The sequence below is a fragment of the Podarcis cretensis genome (genome assembly GCF_951804945.1).
Source record: "Podarcis cretensis genome assembly, chromosome: 3".
NCBI lineage: Eukaryota > Metazoa > Chordata > Lepidosauria > Squamata > Lacertidae > Podarcis > Podarcis cretensis.
In genome coordinates this window covers 90,323,867-90,345,630 of record NC_137172.1, presented here as the reverse complement: position 1 = coordinate 90,345,630, position 21,764 = coordinate 90,323,867, and the positions used below count along the sequence as shown (strand labels likewise).

Here is a 21,764-nt window from a genome sequence, read left to right as displayed (position 1 = left end):
AAATCTTATGCATTTAAAGCCGGCCACACACTCAAATGGGAAAGGGGGGGGGGACTTTTCATCAGCAAACCAAACAACTTGTGATAGATGGGCAATTAAATAAATAAGGACGATTCGAGTTGGCTTATTAAATCTTACAAAGCTTTTGCATTCAGCCTTACTCCAAAATGTGCAGTCGAGTAGTCCGTGATGACCTTTCCCTGCCAGCAGGATCATTTCATGTCAGCACCGACAGAATGAGAGGAATGAAAGATTCGCTCTTGGAATGCTTTTGAATCCTTTCATTCTGACACTGAAAAGCTTGGCACAAAAAGACCTACAACTGCTTATCAAAGAGCTGTAAACAAATACAGAAGCTTTTAGGACTGTGGGTTGGTGTGATCATCTGCAACACCACAAAGATGAAGCCAAAAGCATTGCTTTTAAAACCTTGAGATGGACAGAGGAATCCAGTTGCATCCTCCTTCTTAGAGAAGAAACTGAATGAAAGGAAACTGAAAGAGCAAGGATACCAAAACACCTCATTTGTATTGATTAGTAGAAAGCATTCAGAGATGGTACAATAAATGGCCTTTTTGTTTGTCCTTAGGAGCAAAAAGAAAAAGAAAAAAAGATTATGGTATTAAATCATTAGGAGAAAACTTTAACACATTTGCGGGACGCGGGTGGCGCTGTGGGTTAAACCACAGAGCCTAGGACTTTGCCGATCATAAGGTCGGTGGTTCGAATCCCTGCCATGGGGTGAGCTCCCGTTGTTCGGTCCCTGCTCCTGCCAACCTAGCAGTTCGAAAGCACATCAAAGTGCAAGTAGATATATAGGTACCGCTCTGGCGGAAAGGTAAACGGCGTTTCTGTGCGCTGCTCTGGTTCGCCAGAAGCAGCTTAGTCATGCTGGCCACATGACCCAGAAGCTGTACGCCGCCTCCCTTGGCCAATAAAGCGAGATGAGCGCCGCAACCCCAGAATCCTAATGGACCTAATGGCCCTAATGGACCTAATGGACCTAATGGTCAGGGGTCCCTTTACCTTTTTTAAACACATTTGCACTGCTTTCTCCCTTACAGCACTGCGAGAGTTACATCCCATAGCGTAAACTTTGGGACATGCACAAGGATCACAACCAGGTGATCATTTCCCACCTGACTGGCATCTTCATTTCAGGCAGCAAAATATATCAACACATCTGACAAGTTGTGTAATCACTGAACGTAACAACCACAAACCCACTCCAGAGTTAAGTATGCATAAACTCAGAAAAATTGCACTTAAATCTGTTTTGTTATTGTGCTCAGTGGCACCAAGTAATAGAATACATTTAAGTAACACCATTTGTGTGATAATAGTATATTTAAGGAAAGAAAACAGTGAAACTGATGGCAACAGTGATGAATGCTCAGGAGGTTATTAGTTGTCTAAAGTAGTGTTATTTTACATTATCATGAGGGTGGGGCATGAATTGCTTAATATTGAGTTAGGACGATGTTTCATTAAGACATACGCACACACCTATTCCAGCTATAATTCAAGCACTCCAAGACTGGATTTTTGAACTGGTTGTGCTGATCCCACATTTTGAGGATGTGGAGAGTGGCTTTTGTTGCACACACTAAAATCCTACCAAACATTGCTAAGCTAAAAAGTGGGCAGAGGGAGATAGAATCCAGTTTCTTACTTCTCCTGCCAAAGAAACAATGATCAGGGGTTTAGCTTTTTAAAAATAACTACGTGAGTGGGAAAGAATTCATCCATCAATTTCGGTTTCTCACTTTTCCAATCTTAAATTCAGTTTGCAAAGTTTTTTTTTATTTTTAAAGTGCTTATTAACGTCTGCAATCTTTCTTTTTTTAAAAAAAGGTGCTTATTAACATCTGCCAACATATCAGTACACATTTCTCATAATAAATATGCTTTTGTATGCAAGCTTGCTTAATAGATACACTTTTTCAAACCATTTCTTCCCTATCTCTATCCATTAACACATCTCTGTTTCCTTGACTGGAGAGACCAACTCCATATTCTGCTCATATCTGTGAATGCAGTTCCCCCATTCAGCTTAGATATGCATACTGAAGCCTGCATGCCACTTAGTGTCTTGACAATTGGGAGAAATGTCCAGACTTGCACACTTACCTGCAACACACTGTCTCTTGATCTTCTTCAACAAATATGCCCTGGAAAAACATGGATCTCCCTAACCCCCATCCTCACAATGCCACTGCTCCTGTTTATATCACAAGCTGTTTGCTATGCAGCAATTTTGAAATCCAGCAAATGTACAAATAAAATAAGTCACTACTGAACATCCAAATCATTTGATGGTGGAGAAGATGCTCCTTACCGGAAGTCATTGAAGAGATCAATGCAAGTGCCATTATTCTTACAAGGTGCAGAGCCACACTCATTGGATTCAGATTCACAAAATGGTCCTTCCCAGCCAAGGAGGCAGACACACTGGTAGCCCTGAAAGGAAGTAGGGGGAAAACACATTAATTAACTCCTTGTCAATATCTCAGTGTTGATTGAATCAACAATATAACTGTTGGGGACCTTATTGCTTTTTAGTTCCATTAATCATGGGAAAATGTTGAACCCCAGTATCCACTTGGACTGATGCAAAACTGGAAAATATTATATGATTATTAAGAATATTTGACCAAACAACAGCACAGGACCTATTCATGAGCTGCCACAGTGGCACTGGAATCATGACAGCAATGTTTAAGGGTGGGATTTTCTAATAGTTTTGCTGTTGAGCTTATCTGCCCAGATTCTGCCCAGACCCAATCCAATCTCATTCCTTGATCTCAACAAAAAGCAAGGTTCCCCCCCCCCCAAACTGGAACCACCAAATTCCATGTATAAATCTATTTAAATGAGATGCTTCTTCCATCCCTAGTAATGTATGAAAGGCTGATACCACATGGAAAGGACAATTGTGTCTTTTTCACCCCATGGCTGAAGGTCCTATACAATTAGTCCCATTCATGGTATTACATCAAAAGCACAAAAATGCAGAACTATGAGTTGCTGTTGCAGTCTTTGCTGAAATATCCAAAACCACTTTATGAAAAATGAAAACAGAGAGATGTAGTCTGTACCAGTAACAGAAGTAACTCCAAAACTACTAGAGACAACCTGTCTTCTCCTGTATACAAATGGAGCTGAGCTATTTCCCTTTTGCTCTAATTCTAACACTTTCAGCAAGAAGAAAAGTTGGGGCATAATATGACTGCCCACTAGAAAATGTAGCCAAATAATTCTGTTTTAAATTGTTTGCCAATTTGAGTTTTGGTTAAAAGCATCTGAATTACTGCTCTCAAAATAGGCAGTGGGCTAGAATTGAACTTTCTCAAAACTCCACTTCTTGGAATAAAAGATCTTTTATGTAGCAATAATCTATCATGCTTTGTATCTGTCATGTTGAACAGCCCTTTTAAATGGAAAAGAACAAAATGTGCAAGTCCTGATTATAGAGGAAAGAACTCCAACTCTGTATGAGATTGTTAAATGGTATGGACCAGTTAATCAAGTAGAGGCAATTGCTGTAAAACTCTGAAATAAAGATAGAACATTCAGACTCACAGACGTATCTAAAGAGATTGATTTTAGAGATCTTGTGCTCATCCTTTATTAAGAACTGTGAAGGTCTTTGTAAAGAGGTAGTATATGTTTTTAACAGCTTTCTGCTCTCTTTCGTATAGGGGAAATAAAGCAATGCTTTTTGTTAGTATTGATTCATAAACAAGGAGGTCAATAGGACAAGCTAGATGTACTTATATAGACTTTCACAAGAGATTTTTACTAAATCACAATTTCTCCATATAAAAAAATCCCTCCATATAAAAAACCCGCATGTTATAGGGAAGGGTTATGGTCCTGAAATCTAGATTTCCAAGATTACGATTGTATGTGCATGTTTATTTTTGTATGGAGGGGACATGAATTCCAATGAAGGGGAACAGGCCTGTCTCATTCAGTGTGAACTAGTGCCTAGGGTAACTGAGGCTAGATTTTGCTTGTATCTATGCTAACATTAGGAGCTAAATACCATCTATGGCATATAATATGTAATGATGTTTTCACACAAGCAAGTCCTCATTCAATATTGGCACATGGGAGTAATAAACTGGCATGTGCGTCTGAATTTTATTCATCCTTAGTCTTTATGGAATTGAAATGTCAAATCCCTCAAGAAATCACAAATGTGTCAAGGTTTACAAACTCATCTTCTCACATTTCACAATGCCATACCTATCACAACAGAAACTTGCAAAACACTGAACCTTGTGCATCCTCACCACAACCTTTGACTCCTAACAGGACCACCACTCTCCTCCCAAAACCCTTAAGCACTTGTATGTCCTGGCAGACATACTATACACACAGACATGCCTGTCACAGGAATTCCAACAACTTTTCATCACTTATGTAAAGAGATGCACCACTGCACGTTCCATTCTAGAAGCCTGACTTTCTTTTGCAGGAGCAGCAAAATGGGGGAAAAAGTCCAGAGAATGTCTGCCTCTGCTCCAAAGAACAGAGCAAGACATGTCTGTCCGCATTGTGCTGAAAGACACAGAGGGAGAAACCTGGGTTTTTGCAATGAAGCAAAGACTCAAAGACAACCTCACAGGATGTGACACTTTGGACCAGTTTTTTTGGAATACAGGTACCGTCATCCCTGGCCACTGGTCTTGCTAGCTGGGATGATGGGAGTTGTACCTGTAAAAGCATCCAGTACTTATAAGTGCTGAAGACACGCAGAAGAGTCACACTGACCCCGGTTCTCACTGTTACCTAGCATGCAAACAGTTGAGAGAAAGTGCCTCTGAAGTCATGCATCCAGGCCAAATAGAATAATTGAATGTGCTTTCTGTTTTGAAACTGTGAGCAAATAAACAAAGGAAGATAATAACGCCCTACTACTCACTGCAAACTTCAATACACTTATAACAATATGTGGTCCAACAAATCAGCATTTTTTAATATTCTTAAAGGAGCAAGATAATTGCTGTGAACAGCAGGTGGGGGGGAAATAAAGCCAAGTTATTTTGCCAAGTATATAGCCTTTACTGAGCAAGATGCCCAGTGCAGTTATTTTGCAATTATAAGAACAGCAGTTCTTTACTTCATATTGAAGAAAAAGTGTTAATCTGCAGTAGAAAAGGTCAAACTGAGAGCAATTTGAAGAGGTGTGGGCACACAGACACACACACTGTGTGTGTGTGAGAGAGAGAGAGAGAGAGAGAAAGAGAGAGAGAGAGATGATAGCATAGGGACACCTGTGTATCTTCATCTAATTAAGTGCTTGAGCATTTAGGAAAGCTTTATTTTCCAAGCACTTGCATCCCTCTTACTCTTACCACATTGCAGACATAAGATTCATCATTTCTGAAGTCTCAGACTATGTTATGCTACTGGAGAATAGCTGTGGAACATCTGGCAAACAAACAGAGCAATGTACGAAGCATCCATCACAGGCAACAAGTGGTCTGCATCCCAATTATGCAAAATCTTCAGATTAATGCTGTGCAAGTGTGGCTGGAGCATGGCTTTAGCACTAAACTACTAAGGGCTTCAGTTCTACGTGATATTGCTAGCATTATATAAACTAGGAGGACTTGTGCAGAACCCAGGTCGTGATCCTTAAAATAAATTGAACACTGTTCTGTGATCCAAAGTGCTGTGAACACATAAGGCATGTTCAGGTTCCCTATTACTACTGCTGGTCTTTTCTGAGCCTTCTTGAAGAAGCAAGTATGGGAAGGACCTGCAGAATAATAGCCAATGAAGCACAGGGAGCTGCAAGCAAGAAGAAAAAGGATCAGGCTGTGCCTCAATGCAGGCTCTGAAGTGTTCTTTAGGCAGGTACACGACAATGCTTTCGAACTAGGACCATGCATCGGATTCAGTCAAGGCCCAGCTATTAGGACAAATGAGGCGTATTTGGTGGGACTCGGACATTGGACCAATGCCACAGATTGCTCCTGGATGGGTTTTATGGTTCAGAGTGATCAGAGGGTAGGGCATCTGAGATGGGCACTTGGAGAGGTGGGCACTTGGCAGGAAAACCCTGAGAAAAGGCAAACAGTCATCCTGACCACCAGCTGTGTCTTCCTGGAAGTAGGTAGCAGCCCGCTGCCTGACTATGCTGCCTGCCTGAGGCTCATCTTTGAAACAGCACCATGCAGCATCAATGGCTCCATAAGAGAAGACATCAGCAAAGGAGCACCCCACAGAATTGACCCCACCTGCTCTCAGTTGGGAGTGGGAGAGAAAGAGATGCAATGTCTCCTTCCCCTATCCCCTCCCAGCTGTATGTTTAAGTAGGTGGTTTTTTTTTTAAAAAAACCTATTTAAACATTAGCTCTGCCTCCAACTAATTCAGGATCAGATCCCAGGTAGGGTAGATGGTCCCCACATTGGCCCAGGGCAGGTTGACCTTATTAGGGACCAGTAGATTGGGACTGTGAGACAGCCTTATTTCTGTGCACAACCTTATTTCACACATCTAGAATCCCTTGGATCCAGGCAGATGATAGCTATACCCCTCTCTCTCTCTCTCTCTCTGTGTGTGTGTGTATGTAAGAGTGTTATATATATCATATTAAATACTTAGCATCATACTCAGTTTGCAACATTGGCCAATTTGTGGTGTGTCATAATTCCAATGGGTGTGCCTAAGATGCACATTGCTTTCAGCAATATTCAAAGCCTCAAACTTGATAAAGTGATTGAAAAGGTCACGTTCAAACCCTATTATTTCCATCACTTAAGACAGCTGACACTGAAATCAATACATTCTGAAATGAGTTAAAATACCAGGAGGCCTCATCATTTCCATTTCAAAGTCGTAACAAGAAGCTTCGTTCAGAAATTCACGCTGTCAAAAACGTGATATACAGAATAATACATATTAGTAGTGAATTATGCAACTATTATTCTTATTTTAACCACTGCATACCTAACAAAAACAGTTTGGAATGACAACTGAAGTGATTGACATTAGAGAACCTTAAAAAAGTTTCTTGTAGGAGGCATCCCCAGATATCTTGAAAATTTGAAAGGCTTGGCTTGGGACTGGTGGTTTCTGCCAAGGAAGAGTGAAAGCTTACAGCTTAGTCTATATTGCATTGCACTTGTGGCAGTGAAGCCTTAGGCATCTACTGACCATAGATGCTGTAAGGCACAGAGACCTGAGTCTTGGCTCTTTTGCACAGGATCCCATATCTCCTGCCCTTTCTCTTCTTTTTTAAACTAAAGAAAAACCGACATATTTTGCTTTCCTGGTGACTTTCCCTCTGAAAATTGGCACCCAAATTTGCACCTCTAAACATAAAGTAGCATATGCAAATTTATATACAGTGGTGCCTCGCAAGACGAAAAGAATCCGTTCCGCGAGTCTCTTCGTCTAGCGGTTTTTTCGTCTTGCGAAGCAAGCCCATTGACGGATTAGCGGATTAGCGCTATTAGCGCTATTAGCGGCTTTTAGCAGCTTATCGGCTTAGCAGATTAGCAGATAAGCGGCTTAGCGGCTTCGAAAAAGGGGGGGGGGGAGAAAAAAAACCCCGCAGGAACTCACAAGACATTTTTATTTTGCGAAGCAAGCCCATAGGAAATTCATTTTGCGAAGCACCTCCAAAACAGAAAACCCTTTCGTCTAGCGGGTGTGTCGCTGCTCACCCTAGTAATAGGGTTGTCAAATTTGCAGATGACACAACCGTGATTGGGCTCATCTCTGAAAGGGAGGGTGAAACAGACTATAGAGATGAGGTGGAGCAGCTGACAGAGTGGTGCAGAGCTAACAACTTGCTCATAAATACAAGGAAGACAAAGGAGCTTGTGGTGGACTTCAGGAGACAGAAGAGCAATGTCCAGCCACTTTTGATTGATGGGGTCTGTGTGGAGAGGGTAACAACGTTCAGATTTTTGGGTATTGAATTACAAGGGGATCTGTCCTGGGGTGTCAACACAAGGGGGCTTGTGAAGAAGGCGCAGCAGAGACTGTACTTTTTGAGAATTCTAAGGAAAAACCATCTTCCACAGAAACTGCTGCTTGCCTTCTATCACTGTGCCATTGAGAGCGTGCTCACTTATGGCTTATGTGTGTGGTACGGAAGCTGTACTACCCAGGACAGGATGGGGTTCGGCAGAGTTGTTAAGGCAGCAGAGAGCATTGTTGGCTGCCCACTCTCCACCTTAGAGCAGATTTATGCCACAAGGTGCCATAGGAAGGCACTGGACATAGTAAAAGATCCACCGCATCCTGGTCACTGTCTCTTCGATCTCCTGCCGTCGGGATGGAGATACAGGACGATGAAGACAAGAATGAGCCGTCTCAAGAACAGCTTCTTCTCCAGAGCGATCTCGGCCCTGAATGGGAAGCCTGGACTTTGAAAGTCATCTAATCTTCCTTGCTGTATTATACTGTATTGTTTTAATTAGTGTTCTTTATAGTTGTTCTGATTTTGTGTGGAGTGCCCTACCTGGGTGGATGGAGCAGCCAAGTAATTTTGTTGTCTCCGAGGGGGGGGGCAATGACAATAAAGATATATATTATTATTATTATTATTATTATTATTATTATTATTATTATCGTCTTGAGAGGCATTCGTCTTGCGGGGCACCACTGTACTAATTTGTGCCACAGGCCTGCACCCCAAGTCTTTTAAAGACCTAGTAACGCCTCTGCTACTGACTGAGCTTAAGTGACAGCACAGAATGTTCATAGCCATTCCAAATGTCAGGCAACAAAGGTGTCATCAGCAAGTCAGTCAAATATATTGCCAGAAACTACTGGCCATCACAAAAAAAGAAGGTGTCATCAGATCTGCAGTGTAGGCCACTTCAGTTGGGGAAGTGAAAGCTGTCAGTTTAGCTAGGATTAAAACTTTACACAGGTCCTAACAGCATCATTTTGTGGGGTTGTCTGAGGACTGGGAAGGAGTTACGGATGTCAGGGACAGATAGCTTGTTAATGCTGGAAGTCTAAACCCATGAAGAGTTGCAAAGGAAGGGAATTCTGATAGTTGTGGCTGGCTGGCTTCTGCTCACACCAAGCATATGCAACCAATTTAGTTTGTTTTTAAATGCTGTGTATCTATGACTCATGTAAATGTATTGCCTTTGCTTTTATAACCCCCAAGGATGACCTTTAAATACGTACTTGCTGAAATGCATAGGGCTATTCTGAAAATAGTTTGTATTTTTTCAGCAACTTGTGCTCTTCTTTTAACACTGTGGCATGGTGTTTGGGCAAACCTAAGGGGGTAAAGGCAGCCAAGAAACAGTGGAATGCCCAAAATTTCACACAATGGTTTGAACAAACCAGCAGCTTATTTGGCTGTAGGCTTCTACTGTACAGATGAATATTGTTCACCTTCACTGTCAGAATATGAAGCTTCAGTCAATACACTTTCCTCTTATTTCCATGGCATGCATTATTTAAGATGACTGCTCCATGACCACAAGCTCTTTTGTTTCATTTTTGGTTCACGTAAAGGCTAATTGATCATATCTAAGGATGCCATAAAAACTCAAGGAACTGAACATTGCAGCACAGATTGGGCCAACATTCTTATCTCCAGTTTATCTCATCAATTCTACACTGTCCGAAGGATGAAATGCTTTGCAAAGCGGCACTGGAACATCAGCCAGCACACCAAAATCGTACACACTTATTTATTGCATCAGTCTCATGGGCACTCAAAAGTTATAGGGATAAAATGTATGCACTTAAACAGAAATGGGGACGTAGGTGGAACAATGTGTAGTCATTTTATTCGGCTGACATTACACATTTAGACCACTGAACTTCCAAATACATTGAATTTCACATGTAATCAGTTTGCTGCTGAATGCTGTAGAACTGCATATTGATGAATGTTGCATGCTGAAAGTCTTATGTGAGTGGGGCAGGATAATTCACACAGGACTGAGTAGTAGAATTGGATAATTCACATGACTGGGTAGTTGTAATATTCTCTCCTACCTTTCCAAGATATTATGCAATGAAAAATGCACCCTGCCATATAGCCTTGATGCAATGATCTAAAACCAATTCCTAGCTGACGGATATCCCTGCATTTGGAACACTTGCTGTAACATGATGAGGCAGAAATGATGAAATAAATGCTAGTCTCTACTGAACAGGCAGGCTAACGGTCTACATTGCCACATCTTATGTGGCCTCTGACACCTCCTGCAGAAGCCCCATTTGGCATCACCTGAAGAGTGTCTTTCTTCCTATTTGTTTCCTCCTTCAAATGCATTCTAAACTTTATGTAGGGTGCATAACAATTAGAAAGGGTGAAAACAGACTTTAAAAAAAACCCTTCCCCCCCATCATATGGCCTCAATGTGTGTGTTATATGGAGACACACGAAGAGTGCCACACAGCACGTACCATTTGCACACCACAGCCTGAACGTCCATTCGCAGAAGGAAACAGAAGGAAAGGGAAGAGTTTGTGGAAGTAATAGGTTTCAAATATGGATGCAAGTATGACAAAGGGGTGACACGGAATATATTTCAGCTTAGACAAATCTACACTTCCTTAGATAAGAATTTGCAGCACAATTTACACCCAAGAAGGGAGTTCAAGGCAAGAAGGACAATCAAGAAGATTGAGGAGAATCAGCAGCGCAAGAAGGAAGCACTGGAATATAATAAATAAGAGATCAATTGTCTTGGGCAGGATTAAGACTCAAATGTAGAGGCTGGTGTTGTTTGTGAGCACTATAATTGAAGCCTATGTCTCCCTACGTTTTATTTATTTCTTTAATTTCTATACCGCTTTATATTTTTAATAAAAATCTCAAAGCAGTTTACAGCATATTAAATCAATAAAACAATAAAACTATAGCCATGCGATGTTCCTCCGGCCTCATGAAGAGCCTCCGGGCTTTCATTTTAAGAGTCTACTAGAAATGTTCTGTTTTTCCTTATTTTGGAGTAACACTTTGGGTTATGGTGACCTTGACATTACGTATTGCCAAGGGTGCTTCAACACTATGTGTTTTGTAGAGAACAGAAAAAACAACAACTACACTGGTGGTTGTGTGTATGTCAAAATGTATGGTAATTCTATGTTTCTACAATCATCTGTCAATCATCCATTTACAGAGAGGGCAAAATTATTCAGCTTGATATGGGCTTTAGTGCACCGACTAGTTGCGGTGAACTGTTAATTATAAGCTCTGGATTGGACAAGGAGCCAGCAAATTATTTACAGTGAATTGAAGGGCCTTTGTCCTGAACCCACATGCAATCACATCCAGATCCTTTCAGGCATTACAATCTGCTAAGAATAGATAGCTGTAGCTATCAAGATTGCCCATAGATAGGAAACAGTTCTGGTCCACCCATGTGATCCCTTAATGTATCAGGTACAATGCAGAAGTGCACTCATCTTCACAAGATGACACTCATACATGTTGAAGTTGAAGGGATGAACAGAGCTTTCTAAATTATTTCAATGATCCTTGAGAAAGAGTCACACGATTCCTGGAATTTATCAAGGATATTACCGTATATGGGTGGAAGAACACGCATGTTATGAACTGAATGGACATTATTTCTGGGTTACAAAACTGGATATTATTTATCTCTGAGCTTCAGAATTCTTTAGTTCCTGGGTGGATGGTAATATTTGTCCAAATGAAAGCAATCACTAGACAAAATGTCTCTAAATGTTCAGGGAGGGCTCACCTAAATCTTTTCATGGGAGACAATGTTAAGCTGCAGTTTAAACCTCCAATAAGTTCTTTTCTACTAGCAGCCAGGCTCATAATAATGAGATACTGGAATAATTTAGAGGGTGCCTCTCTGACAAATTGGCACAGCAAAGTATGGCAAAAAGCACTTGTGGAAAAATTAAATAATAAAATGAAATTGGCACAAGGCCTGAAACACAAAGACTCTTTTGTAATTGAATGGCTAATAACGAAAATGGAGGACTCCTCTCACATTACAGAACATTTTGGTTAACTTAAATTGATTATTGCATTGTCCAAATAGTAGTTTGGGATAAGAACTGATGTTATTTGGCCATTATGTATTTATGTATTGTCTAAATAACAGTTTCTAGGTAAGGGTGTGATATTTCATTATTTATCTGTATAAATGTTGTTGTATATTGAAAGAATTTAATAAAAGAAGATGAAAGAAACAATTATATTCTTTTTTTAATGATATTTTCCTTGTTTGGGGAGGAGAGAATCCATGTTTAAATGTATTTCATATGGAAAGAAGAGCTATATGGCTTTAAAAAAAACCCCTGAAAAGAATTCACATAAAACATTCAATCCACACAAGACTTTAGGGAGAGATTTACAGATTTCATTTCTGCAGAGGTAGAATATGCTAAGTTTCATTGCGTTTAGATAGGATTAATAAAATAGTAATTAAAGCGGGGGAAATAGCTTAAAGTAAGGACATTCAGAAGGCATAATAGGTTTACAGTAATAGACATTTTAAGCTTGTGACAAATATAAGCATTAAAAACACCACAGGAAACAATTAAGAACAATAATAAAAAATAACTGTTGAGGAAATGAGACCATTTAAAGCTTGCTCTTTAGGAAAGCAATTTCTCTTAAAGGGACCATTCTTAGGATCAATAGGTAGGCTGGGGGCCTATTCTGAGAAAATAAATGTTTAAAATGGTGTTTGACGTATACTAATTAAATGAATACAGTTTGAAGCATATTTCCAGATCATCAATATTACAGCTGAGGCATTGTTTTAAGGAAGTTTTTTGAGTTTCAGTATTTATTTATTTACTTTTGTCCCTTTGCACATTCAGTGACGGGCAAAGCAACCATGTCAAGAAGGTTGGCTTCAAGGTGGCAGGTCCTGCATAGCAAAAGAAACCAAAATAAAAACAATAACCTCAAGCTATTTGTTCAAATAAACCAAATAACCAATCCAGATTCTGAGGGACCTTTAGAATATCGAGGCTTTGATCAGTGTATCTGATATGACATTTACCTCGATTGCTCAGTGAATAGTGAAAGGTCATAAGCTACACAAATAAGCAGCTGAACACAAATGCAGAAGAATTCATTTCTCTGTACAAGGACACCCAAACCTTTCAATTTGCTCCCACATCTATGACCCTGGCAGTGATTTAAAAGGAAAGCAGTGTTCCAGAAAAGCTCTTTTGTTTGACGGCACATTCCATTTGTCCCTTTCCTTTAGTACTCTTACGTCTGGAATAGAAACCATTAGATCTATAACATGAAGACATATTTATATCCCCTACAGGTAACCTTTGCATACAACAATCTACAGGACATGCTAATATCAAGTCCTCAAACATCAGACACAAATCAACATGGTTGGAGATGTAAGAGAATGTGCTGTATCTTAATAACAAGCATTTCCTACAGAATGTGTTTCAATCGGATTCACATTTCAAATAATTGTGAGAAACTTCTAAACTTGTTTGCAGCCATCTAAAACCAAATCTTAAGTTTCCATTCATTTATCACTCTAAATCTAGAAAGATTTAGAAGTATACCATGACAGTTCAGAATATACAGAACAATCAGCGCTATTTTTCTATAAAAAGGAGTGCCGGAACTCTGAGAAAAATGATGATAAACCTTCAAACCCATAGATCCCTGAAACATGGCTCCCTGGATGGGTGGCTAAAATTAGGTATTAATCAGTAACAGCCAGTAGGGCTGAACAGGATGGGGCAGCATTGCTTATCCAGCTTTCCAATGCAGAGTTGACTGCTGGTAACTACTAGGGACAGGTGAACAGGGAGGTAGGCATTGTGCGGAAGCAACGTTGTAGCTAACTGATATTCCCACTCCTGCTTCTGCGCTGCACTAACCTCAACTCTCCCACTCTCAGATGTTTGCAATGACTTCCATATTTGGCAGCCAGGTAGCCCAAGCCTACTCCACAGCACCAGCTGATACTGGCATTAACCTGTTACTCTGGCACTCCAAACACTCCAAAATACACGCCAAAATTGTGAAATGAAGGGATTTGGTGCATCAGCAGCATACCTTTTTTTTGGGGGGGGGGCGGACGGACGGACAGAAGGCTTCATTTCTCTATGTCAGAAGCTAGGTAATCCTATAGACTGAACCACGTAAGTACAGTCTGGAGTCCATTCCATAAAGGGTTAAAGTAGAGAGAATAGGGACAGAGGGAAGAGGAATTACTCTGGCCTAATCTGACACTCCTGAATTTCCTTGCATATTGAATCACAATCCCCAGTCAAGCTTGGTGCACACTTTTCCAGATTCCGCAATGCAGCTCTAGTGCACAAAAAGTGCTCTGAAATGTGTCTTCTATGTAAAAGATGCACACAAACTGTGTGCTTTATGGATCAATGCATCAAAAAGTGTATATTTGATGTTATGTTACAGAACGTGTACAATTTAATGACTGTTTTGTGTATTCTATTAGGAAACAGAATTGGCCAGTGATGAGCACCACCAGCATGACTTAAACAGGATGAAATCCTGTCTGCGGTCTATTCCCTAATACTGAACTCTTAAACTTCAGCAAAAACTTTCATGTTTGGAGGAAACACTAATTTTAGCTGACAGGACAATTAGAGCAGAAGATGTTTTCTATCAACCTATACATGGCTAGAAGAATGTGATACACAAACATATAAATGGCATGGCATCCAGTATGAAAGAAAATGCAACCAATCATATACTGGAATGCATTATGTTTCTTAACTAGAAATAGGACCATAAATAGATGTCCAAACCCATCTAATCTTCTCTGCTATAATATATTAAATGAAAATGTGAAGTCCCCTAGCCAGACACATATTCAATTTTATTGTAATTGATACAATTTTTTAAAAAAAGAAAAGAAAATAGATTGTATTTTTTTTCTTCCAGGACTACAGGAGTTAATGTGGTTTACTATTTTATACAAAATAGTTGCTTTGATTTCCCACTCTTTCTCAAATGAAGGCAATTTAATGACTTTTCTGGTAATTGGAAATGCTTAAATTTGAACTGTATTTTTTGGTCTCAATGATACCCACAAAAAATAACTGCTGCTATCTTGGGTCTTTTCTCAAATTTGCAATGTCTCTCTTTAACCTTCTAGCTACTTGGCCCTTATTTTGCAATTAAGTTTGAAGAAAGAAATCTCAGACTGCTAAATGGAAAAATCCGGCTGCTTCACCACATTTAACTTGGCTTCAGGCATGTACACAAACCTCTCTGATTTATTTCTGTTATACCTACCGTTTCTGAAATACGGTTTGCGCTTCCTTTGTCAGATGGGCTGTGCTTTTCTTTTTTTTAAAAAAACCAACTACGTTGCACTGATGTTCCATGCATCTTCTAAACTACCATAATCACACCAATAAATGTCAGAAACATCAGCAGGAAATTGACAAGACGGGTCATCTACCAATAAACTACTCCTAAATGGTCCAAGCGTTAAACTTGTCATTTTCTCTGGGCACGAATATTATGTGCATCGTTACTTTTTCACTTCCTCTTCCCACTGCCTTTTTAGGCAGTTACATGGGATAGCTTTGTTCACAAATTAGAAAGCCAGAATTTTATAGATCTCTCCCTCTTTCCCATCTCCTTCTTTCCCACCCAGCTCAAGGTCGTAACTTTCTCCTTTCTATGGAGGCAGGTTATCGCTGTGCTTAACGAGGTATACTAATCCCCAAAGCTGTCATCTTCATTGGAAAGGTTTCAGAGCAAATGCCACAAACTGCTTTTGAGTCTCCCCTCTTTCCAAAGCAACCTTCTATATGGCACAGACAACCAAGGCAGTGTACTAGGGTAACCAGCTTGGTGTGTTGGCTAGGGGTGATCCAGTTTCAAAGTTGATTTGGTACTTTCTAAAGCACTGGCGGAGGAAGGAGGGTGTGGTAGGTGCAGTCATCCCTGGGGGGGGTGACATTGCCGCCCTGCCCTCCTGGGACTCTTGCCGCAGGCGGCACCCCCTGGGACCCTCGCCCCATGGGTGGTGACCCTGCAGGCAGCTAGCCCTGCCCCTACGGGCAGCTAGCTCCACCCCTGGGTGCACAGTATATATGCCACTCCGGGTGCCGGAGCAGCTAGCTCCGCCTCTGTTCTAAAGGAGACTGCCTCAGTCGGAGGAGCTTCATAGATTGCCTAATTTAACTCATGTGTTGAGTCTGCTTCATTTCCCTGATTCCCCATTCACTACTGGGAAATAATAATAATAAAAGGCTATTACTGTTTATGTTTGACAGAAGTGGGTGAAATTTGTAAGCATACTAGGCCCTCCAGAGCGGATAAAGCCTGCCAAATTAAATATGTCAGGGACCTTTTTTACTGGACACTTCTAAAATGTTATCTTTTTAAAATGTTGCTTAATTGCATGAAATTTCCCAGCGTTGTCAACTTCTGAGGGATGAGGATTGTTGAAGTTCTTCATATTTGCTGCAGACGTTTTTCTGCAAAAGGCAGACTTCACTCCCCCGCCCTTGGTTTTTTGTGGGTCATCGGAATGAAAACTACATACCAAGAGAGGTGAGCCTGCCTAAGAAACCGGCCAAATTTCAGATGCGTAGGTCCAAGGGCTTACAAACTTGATCTGCTCAAATGCTCACAAAGTTTACTGAGTAACTTAGGGCCAGTCCAAACTGATCTAAACCGACCTTTCCTGTGAAGTAGGAGAACTGCTTACACTTACTTCCCTGTGCTCTTTGGCTCATGTAACTGGTTTCACAATTCCTTGGTTCCTGGCTACTGTATATAATTCAAGCATAACTACTAGGTATCTGCATTACACATAAAACATCAATTCGCCTCCCTGCCTAACAAAGATATTCCCTGAGGAAGGAAATCAACCTTCACTGCAAAGTGAGATGTTTGTCAAGCAAGAGAGTGTTCCTGGGTAACAAATTCATTCAGTAGCAAAACATATGTCCTTGCTTAAATACAAGCTAAATTAGTCCATACTGCGCTAACTGAAACACCTGCAGGATTGGCATGAAAGGAGCTCTGACAAACTAATGCCTCTTCAGAGCTGAAAATAACTTCTCCAAAGAACTGCCAGATGTCTTACACTTACAAGGAATTCTTCACTTTGAAGAAACTCACCTCTGCAGAGGTTAATACATTCCATTTATTTCAAGACTTTGCAGGTAATCTACATACGCATGCATATAGAGCTCCATTGCTTCCCCATCCCAGATGTTGTATTGTATATTGATATCTGGTGGTTAGTGTATGGAAGTAAATAGGGAAGGTAAAGGGTCACTACAACAGTGACAAGCCTCCTCCCCACTGCAGCAGTGGGAAGCTGGGCACTTAGGAGTTGCAAGATGGTCCTGTATATCTGAAGGAACGTCTCCACCACCATCGTTCAGCCCGGACACTGAGATCCAGCGCCAAGGGCCTTCTGTCAGCTCCCTCATTGTGAGAAGTGAGGTTACAGGGAACCAGACAGAGGGCCTTCTTGGTAGTGGCACCCACCCTGTGGAATGCCTTCCCTTCAGATGTGAAGGAAATAAGCAGCTATCTTATCTTTTAAAGACATCTGAAGGCAGCCCTGTTTAGGGAAGTTTTTAATATTTAATGCTGTATTGTTTTTAACACTCGATTGGAAGCCGCCCAGAGTGGCTGGGGAAACTCAGCGAGATGGGCGGGGTATAAATAAATTATTATTATTATTATTATTATTATTATTATTATTATTATTATTATTAAATTTCCCCTTCTTATTTAATATCACTAGGACTATAACTAACAGCTTGTTCCCCCTTCCGCTTGCCCTGTGCCTAGAAATCAAGGGGTCGAGTGGTTTTGCCTTTGCCCTACCACTTTCCCCCGAAAAGTCTGCTCTTTAGTGCTAAATTGGAACATATGGCAATCCGCAGAAAACCTGGTTGCCGTTCGCTCCTATTCAGTGGTAAAAATAAACAAAACAAAGCAAAGCAAACTGCTTGGACATACAGCTTTAAAGCCCAGAGCTGTGCCCAGAAATGCAGCACAAAAGGAAGTCTGGATGCGTCCTAAATGAACAAGGGGGAAATGGCAAGTACATTCTGTGTCCTAAAAGGTAAATTGAGCTATTTCTTAATGGATCCGTCTCAAATTTGGTTGCTTATAATGCTCGACGTGTAGCTACTGTATGCCAAATTTCGGGAAGTTGGAGAAATCATCTCCATTCTGTTAAGTTTTGCAGCATTCATGCTTTACAATGGTACAATGAAATTTGACCTATCCACTTCAGCTATACAGGCGCTATTGTGACTGCATAATATTTCCTTTGATCAATGGAATGCTGCTGAGCAGTGTGTTGGTAGACAGAGGGTGTCTGCTTATGCATGCCGAGGCTCAAAAGAAACAATTTTTTCCTATATAGCACAAAATGCTTTCAAGTACTGTACTCGCTCTTTACCTCATAATATACATAATGTGTGTACAGTCTCTTAAAAAGCTAATACACAGGAAGAAACTCTTCAGCATATTGTACACGGAGAAGTCATGAGATAATGGAGCGCACTGAAGCATCTTGCTGTTTTGATATTTTATTAAACACACAGAGAGACCATTTGTTTGCAGATAAGAACAGGGAATGGCGAAGCCAGGATTGCTCGTGATTTCCATCATCTATTGGGTTTATTAATAAATAAAGCCCAGTAGATGACCATGATATTTCAGGGAAATGAACCAGACCCAAATTTAATAATCTGTTAATTGATCTTTCCCACTCCACACACACACACACACACACACACACACACGCTGGGGGGGGTGGAGAGAGAGAGAAGCAAGAATATGAACAGAGGCTTTAAGGATAATGGAAGTTATTTGTAAATGATTTCATCTCATGGTGGCTTTGCACTGGTGCATGGGTAGGCAAACTAAGACCCGGGGGCCGGATCCAGTCCAATCGCCTTCTAAATCCAGCCTGCAGATGGTCTGGGAATCAGCGTGTTTTTACATGAGTTGAATGTGTCCTCTTTTTTAAAGTGTATCTCTGGGTTATTTATGGGGCCTGTCTGGTGTTTTTACATGAGTAGAATGTGTGCTTTTATTTAAAATGCATCTCTGGGTTATTTGTGGGGCATAGGAATTCATTCATTTCCCCCAAAAAATATAGTTCGGCCCCCCACAAGGTCTGAGGGACAGTGGACCAGTCCTTGCTGGAAAAGTTTGCTGACCCCTGCACTAGTGGAAAGTGCTTCTCTCACATAAGACAAGGCTCCTGACAGTAGCGATGTCAAAATTCAGTGCCCCCTGCCTTTCGCCTTCCATTATACATCATAGTTGTGGCAACCCCTGCGGCGCCACACCCGGTGCGACTCCCCTAAATCTGCCTCTGCTGCTGTCCTTTGTGGATTTCCCCTACTTACTGCAGCCCTCTCTGCCATATGCCGTGCTGTACCAGAGGAACATCAAATCCTCAGGAATGGATATTCTGGGAGCATTGGTGGGGGAGGTGCAGTGGGGAGAGAGGATTAGTGACTGGTTGTAAATCACTTAGATAACAATCCTAATTGAGGTGAGGTGGGGGGAAGACCAGATTTCCCCCCACTGTGCTCAGAGCCCTGATCACTCCTGCCTGCCAATGTAGAATGTGTGTTGCTTTGTTTTACCTATGTTGTTGTGCCAGCTCCAGGCTGCCACAGTACTCTTCAGGAACCTGACTTACTTAGGATTCAGCAGATCCATCCCTAACCCTGCTTTGCCTCCCAAGTGCCCCATTTTGTGACCTTATGTTAGTTGTCACCAGTGGTAGCATGCACTCTGAGTCTCATTTGATGGGTGCAGGGGAGGCCCCCACTAGCCACGCCACTAGCAGAGGGACAATTCCTTCAAATACTAATCTTTACCAGTAGTGCAGATCAGAGGTTAAGATTGCTCTGCCCATGCCCTTAATGTTTGCAAAATGGCTTAAATGGCTCTAAGGCTTAATAGTTCGGAAAGAATTAAGATTAACAATTTTTTCCCAGCATATAACAGGTCTTGCCATGAAACTGGTTAGAGTGCTAACTCAGATGGTCATCTTTGTGGCTTCATGCATATAAATATACTGAGTACAGAGTCCCAAGTTTTGACATTAGGAAAGTTCTATTGTCCACCTGAGGATGTGATTGCTTTAAAAAAACAAAACAAAAACCAGCTGCTGCGGTATTACCCTCCTTGTAGTGAACTGTGTGTGTAAGCTAGTACACAGTTGGTTGCACTTTAGATCCTTTGTGGATGTATTAGGTGGAGTGATACTTTGTTGACGTTGTGATTTATTTATTTTTGCCAGAGCAATGCTAATGTCAAAGGTGGCCTAAAGTTCAGTTCTAAGCAAAAATAAAAATTTCCAGCATCGCATTCCTTTATCAAAACTACACAGAAAAACAACCCCATTCTTCATACTGAATAAAGCAAGAAAAGAAACACAATTCTGTAATAGAGCCATAAACCTAAACTGCTGTCCAGGTAAATTTGCCCTATTGTCCGTATAGTTTTAAAGCTATAGTTTTCCCAGTAGTGATGTATGGAAGTGAGAGCTGGACCATAAAGAAGGCTGATCGCTGAAGAATTGATGCTTTTGAATTATGGTGCTGAAGGAGACTCTTGAGAGTCCCATGGACTGCAAGAAGATCAAACCTATCCATTCTGAAGGAATCAGCCCTGAGTGCTCACTGGAAGGACAGATCCTGAGGCTCCAATACTTTGGCCACCTCATGAGAAGAGAAGACCCCCTGGAAAAGACCCTGATGCTGGGAAAGATTGAGGGCACAAGGAGAAGGGGACGACAGAAGACGAGATGGTTGGACAGTGTTCTTGAAGCTACCAACAGGAGTTTGACCAAACTGCGGGAGGCAGTGGAAGACAGGAGTGCCTGGCGTGCTCTGGTCCATAGGGTCATGAAGAGTCGGAAACGACTAAATGACTAAACAACAACAACAACAAAATTATTGTAGCCAACTCCAGAATAGAGCTAATAGTCAGCAGATATGGCTGTCTGATACCACTAGAGCACAGTTCCATGCATGCCCACTTGGAAACAAGTTCCACTGTTCAGTGGAGGTTACTCCTTAGCAGGTGTGAAGCATTCCAGCCTACAATAATTTACTGAAATGGATCAATACTGGTTTATACACTTAGCCCTTCTTGTGCGCTTGCAGGTGGAGTCATGAAAAAGCCAAGATGTTGTTCAGTAAGCTAGTAGCACCTCCAGGTGCGAGATGAATCGATGCATGAATGGCGTTTTTTTTTTCGGGTTTGCAGATCTTGTGGAAATTCTGACCACTGCATGCATGTTCTCCCACAGGAGGGTTCCAGTTCAACAACTGGCTGATTCTGACTGGGTTGCAAGCCCACCAGTGGACTTGCTTGCTCCCACAGGAAATTCTCCGGAGACAATCAGGTCACTAGTTATATAATCTGGTCTCTCTCCTGTGTTGCTTTCTTTGCCATTTGGACGAAGGGTGTGAAAGAAGTCTCTGAAATGTTACCTTCACTTGATACTCCTGAGAACGATGCCAAGGAAATTGATGTTGCTTTATCAGTGATGCAAAGCAATTCTGGTTTGCTTGCTGTGCACAGGATGGTTCTGATGCTGCCTCAGAGGACATGCCTCTGTCTGTGGATCCACAGTTAGTCCCTGAGCCTATTAGCAGAGGTCTGTCAATATTCATTTTCTACGCCCAAATCTCTGCTCCCAGCAACAGTCCAGGTGCATGCTCACCTGTGCAAACAGCCTTAGTGGAACCCTGCAGCAGGGAGAAATTTGGGCAAAGAAAAATGACCTAGACAGGCAAACTTTGTTAATATGCTCAG

General features: G+C 41.3%; 1 protein-coding gene across 4 annotated transcripts in view; it reads right to left on the bottom strand.

Annotated features, from left to right (window-relative positions):
• The window catches only part of EYS (eyes shut homolog), a 490,906-nt gene that overhangs the window by 414,117 nt on the left and 55,025 nt on the right, over positions 1-21,764 (bottom strand). For all 4 annotated transcript variants that reach the window (XM_079970286.1, XM_079970287.1, XM_079970288.1 and 1 more), the window contains one exon: positions 2,339-2,460. In XM_079970286.1, coding sequence (XP_079826412.1) covers positions 2,339-2,460 — 122 coding nt within the window. The remainder of the gene's footprint in view (positions 1-2,338; positions 2,461-21,764) is intronic.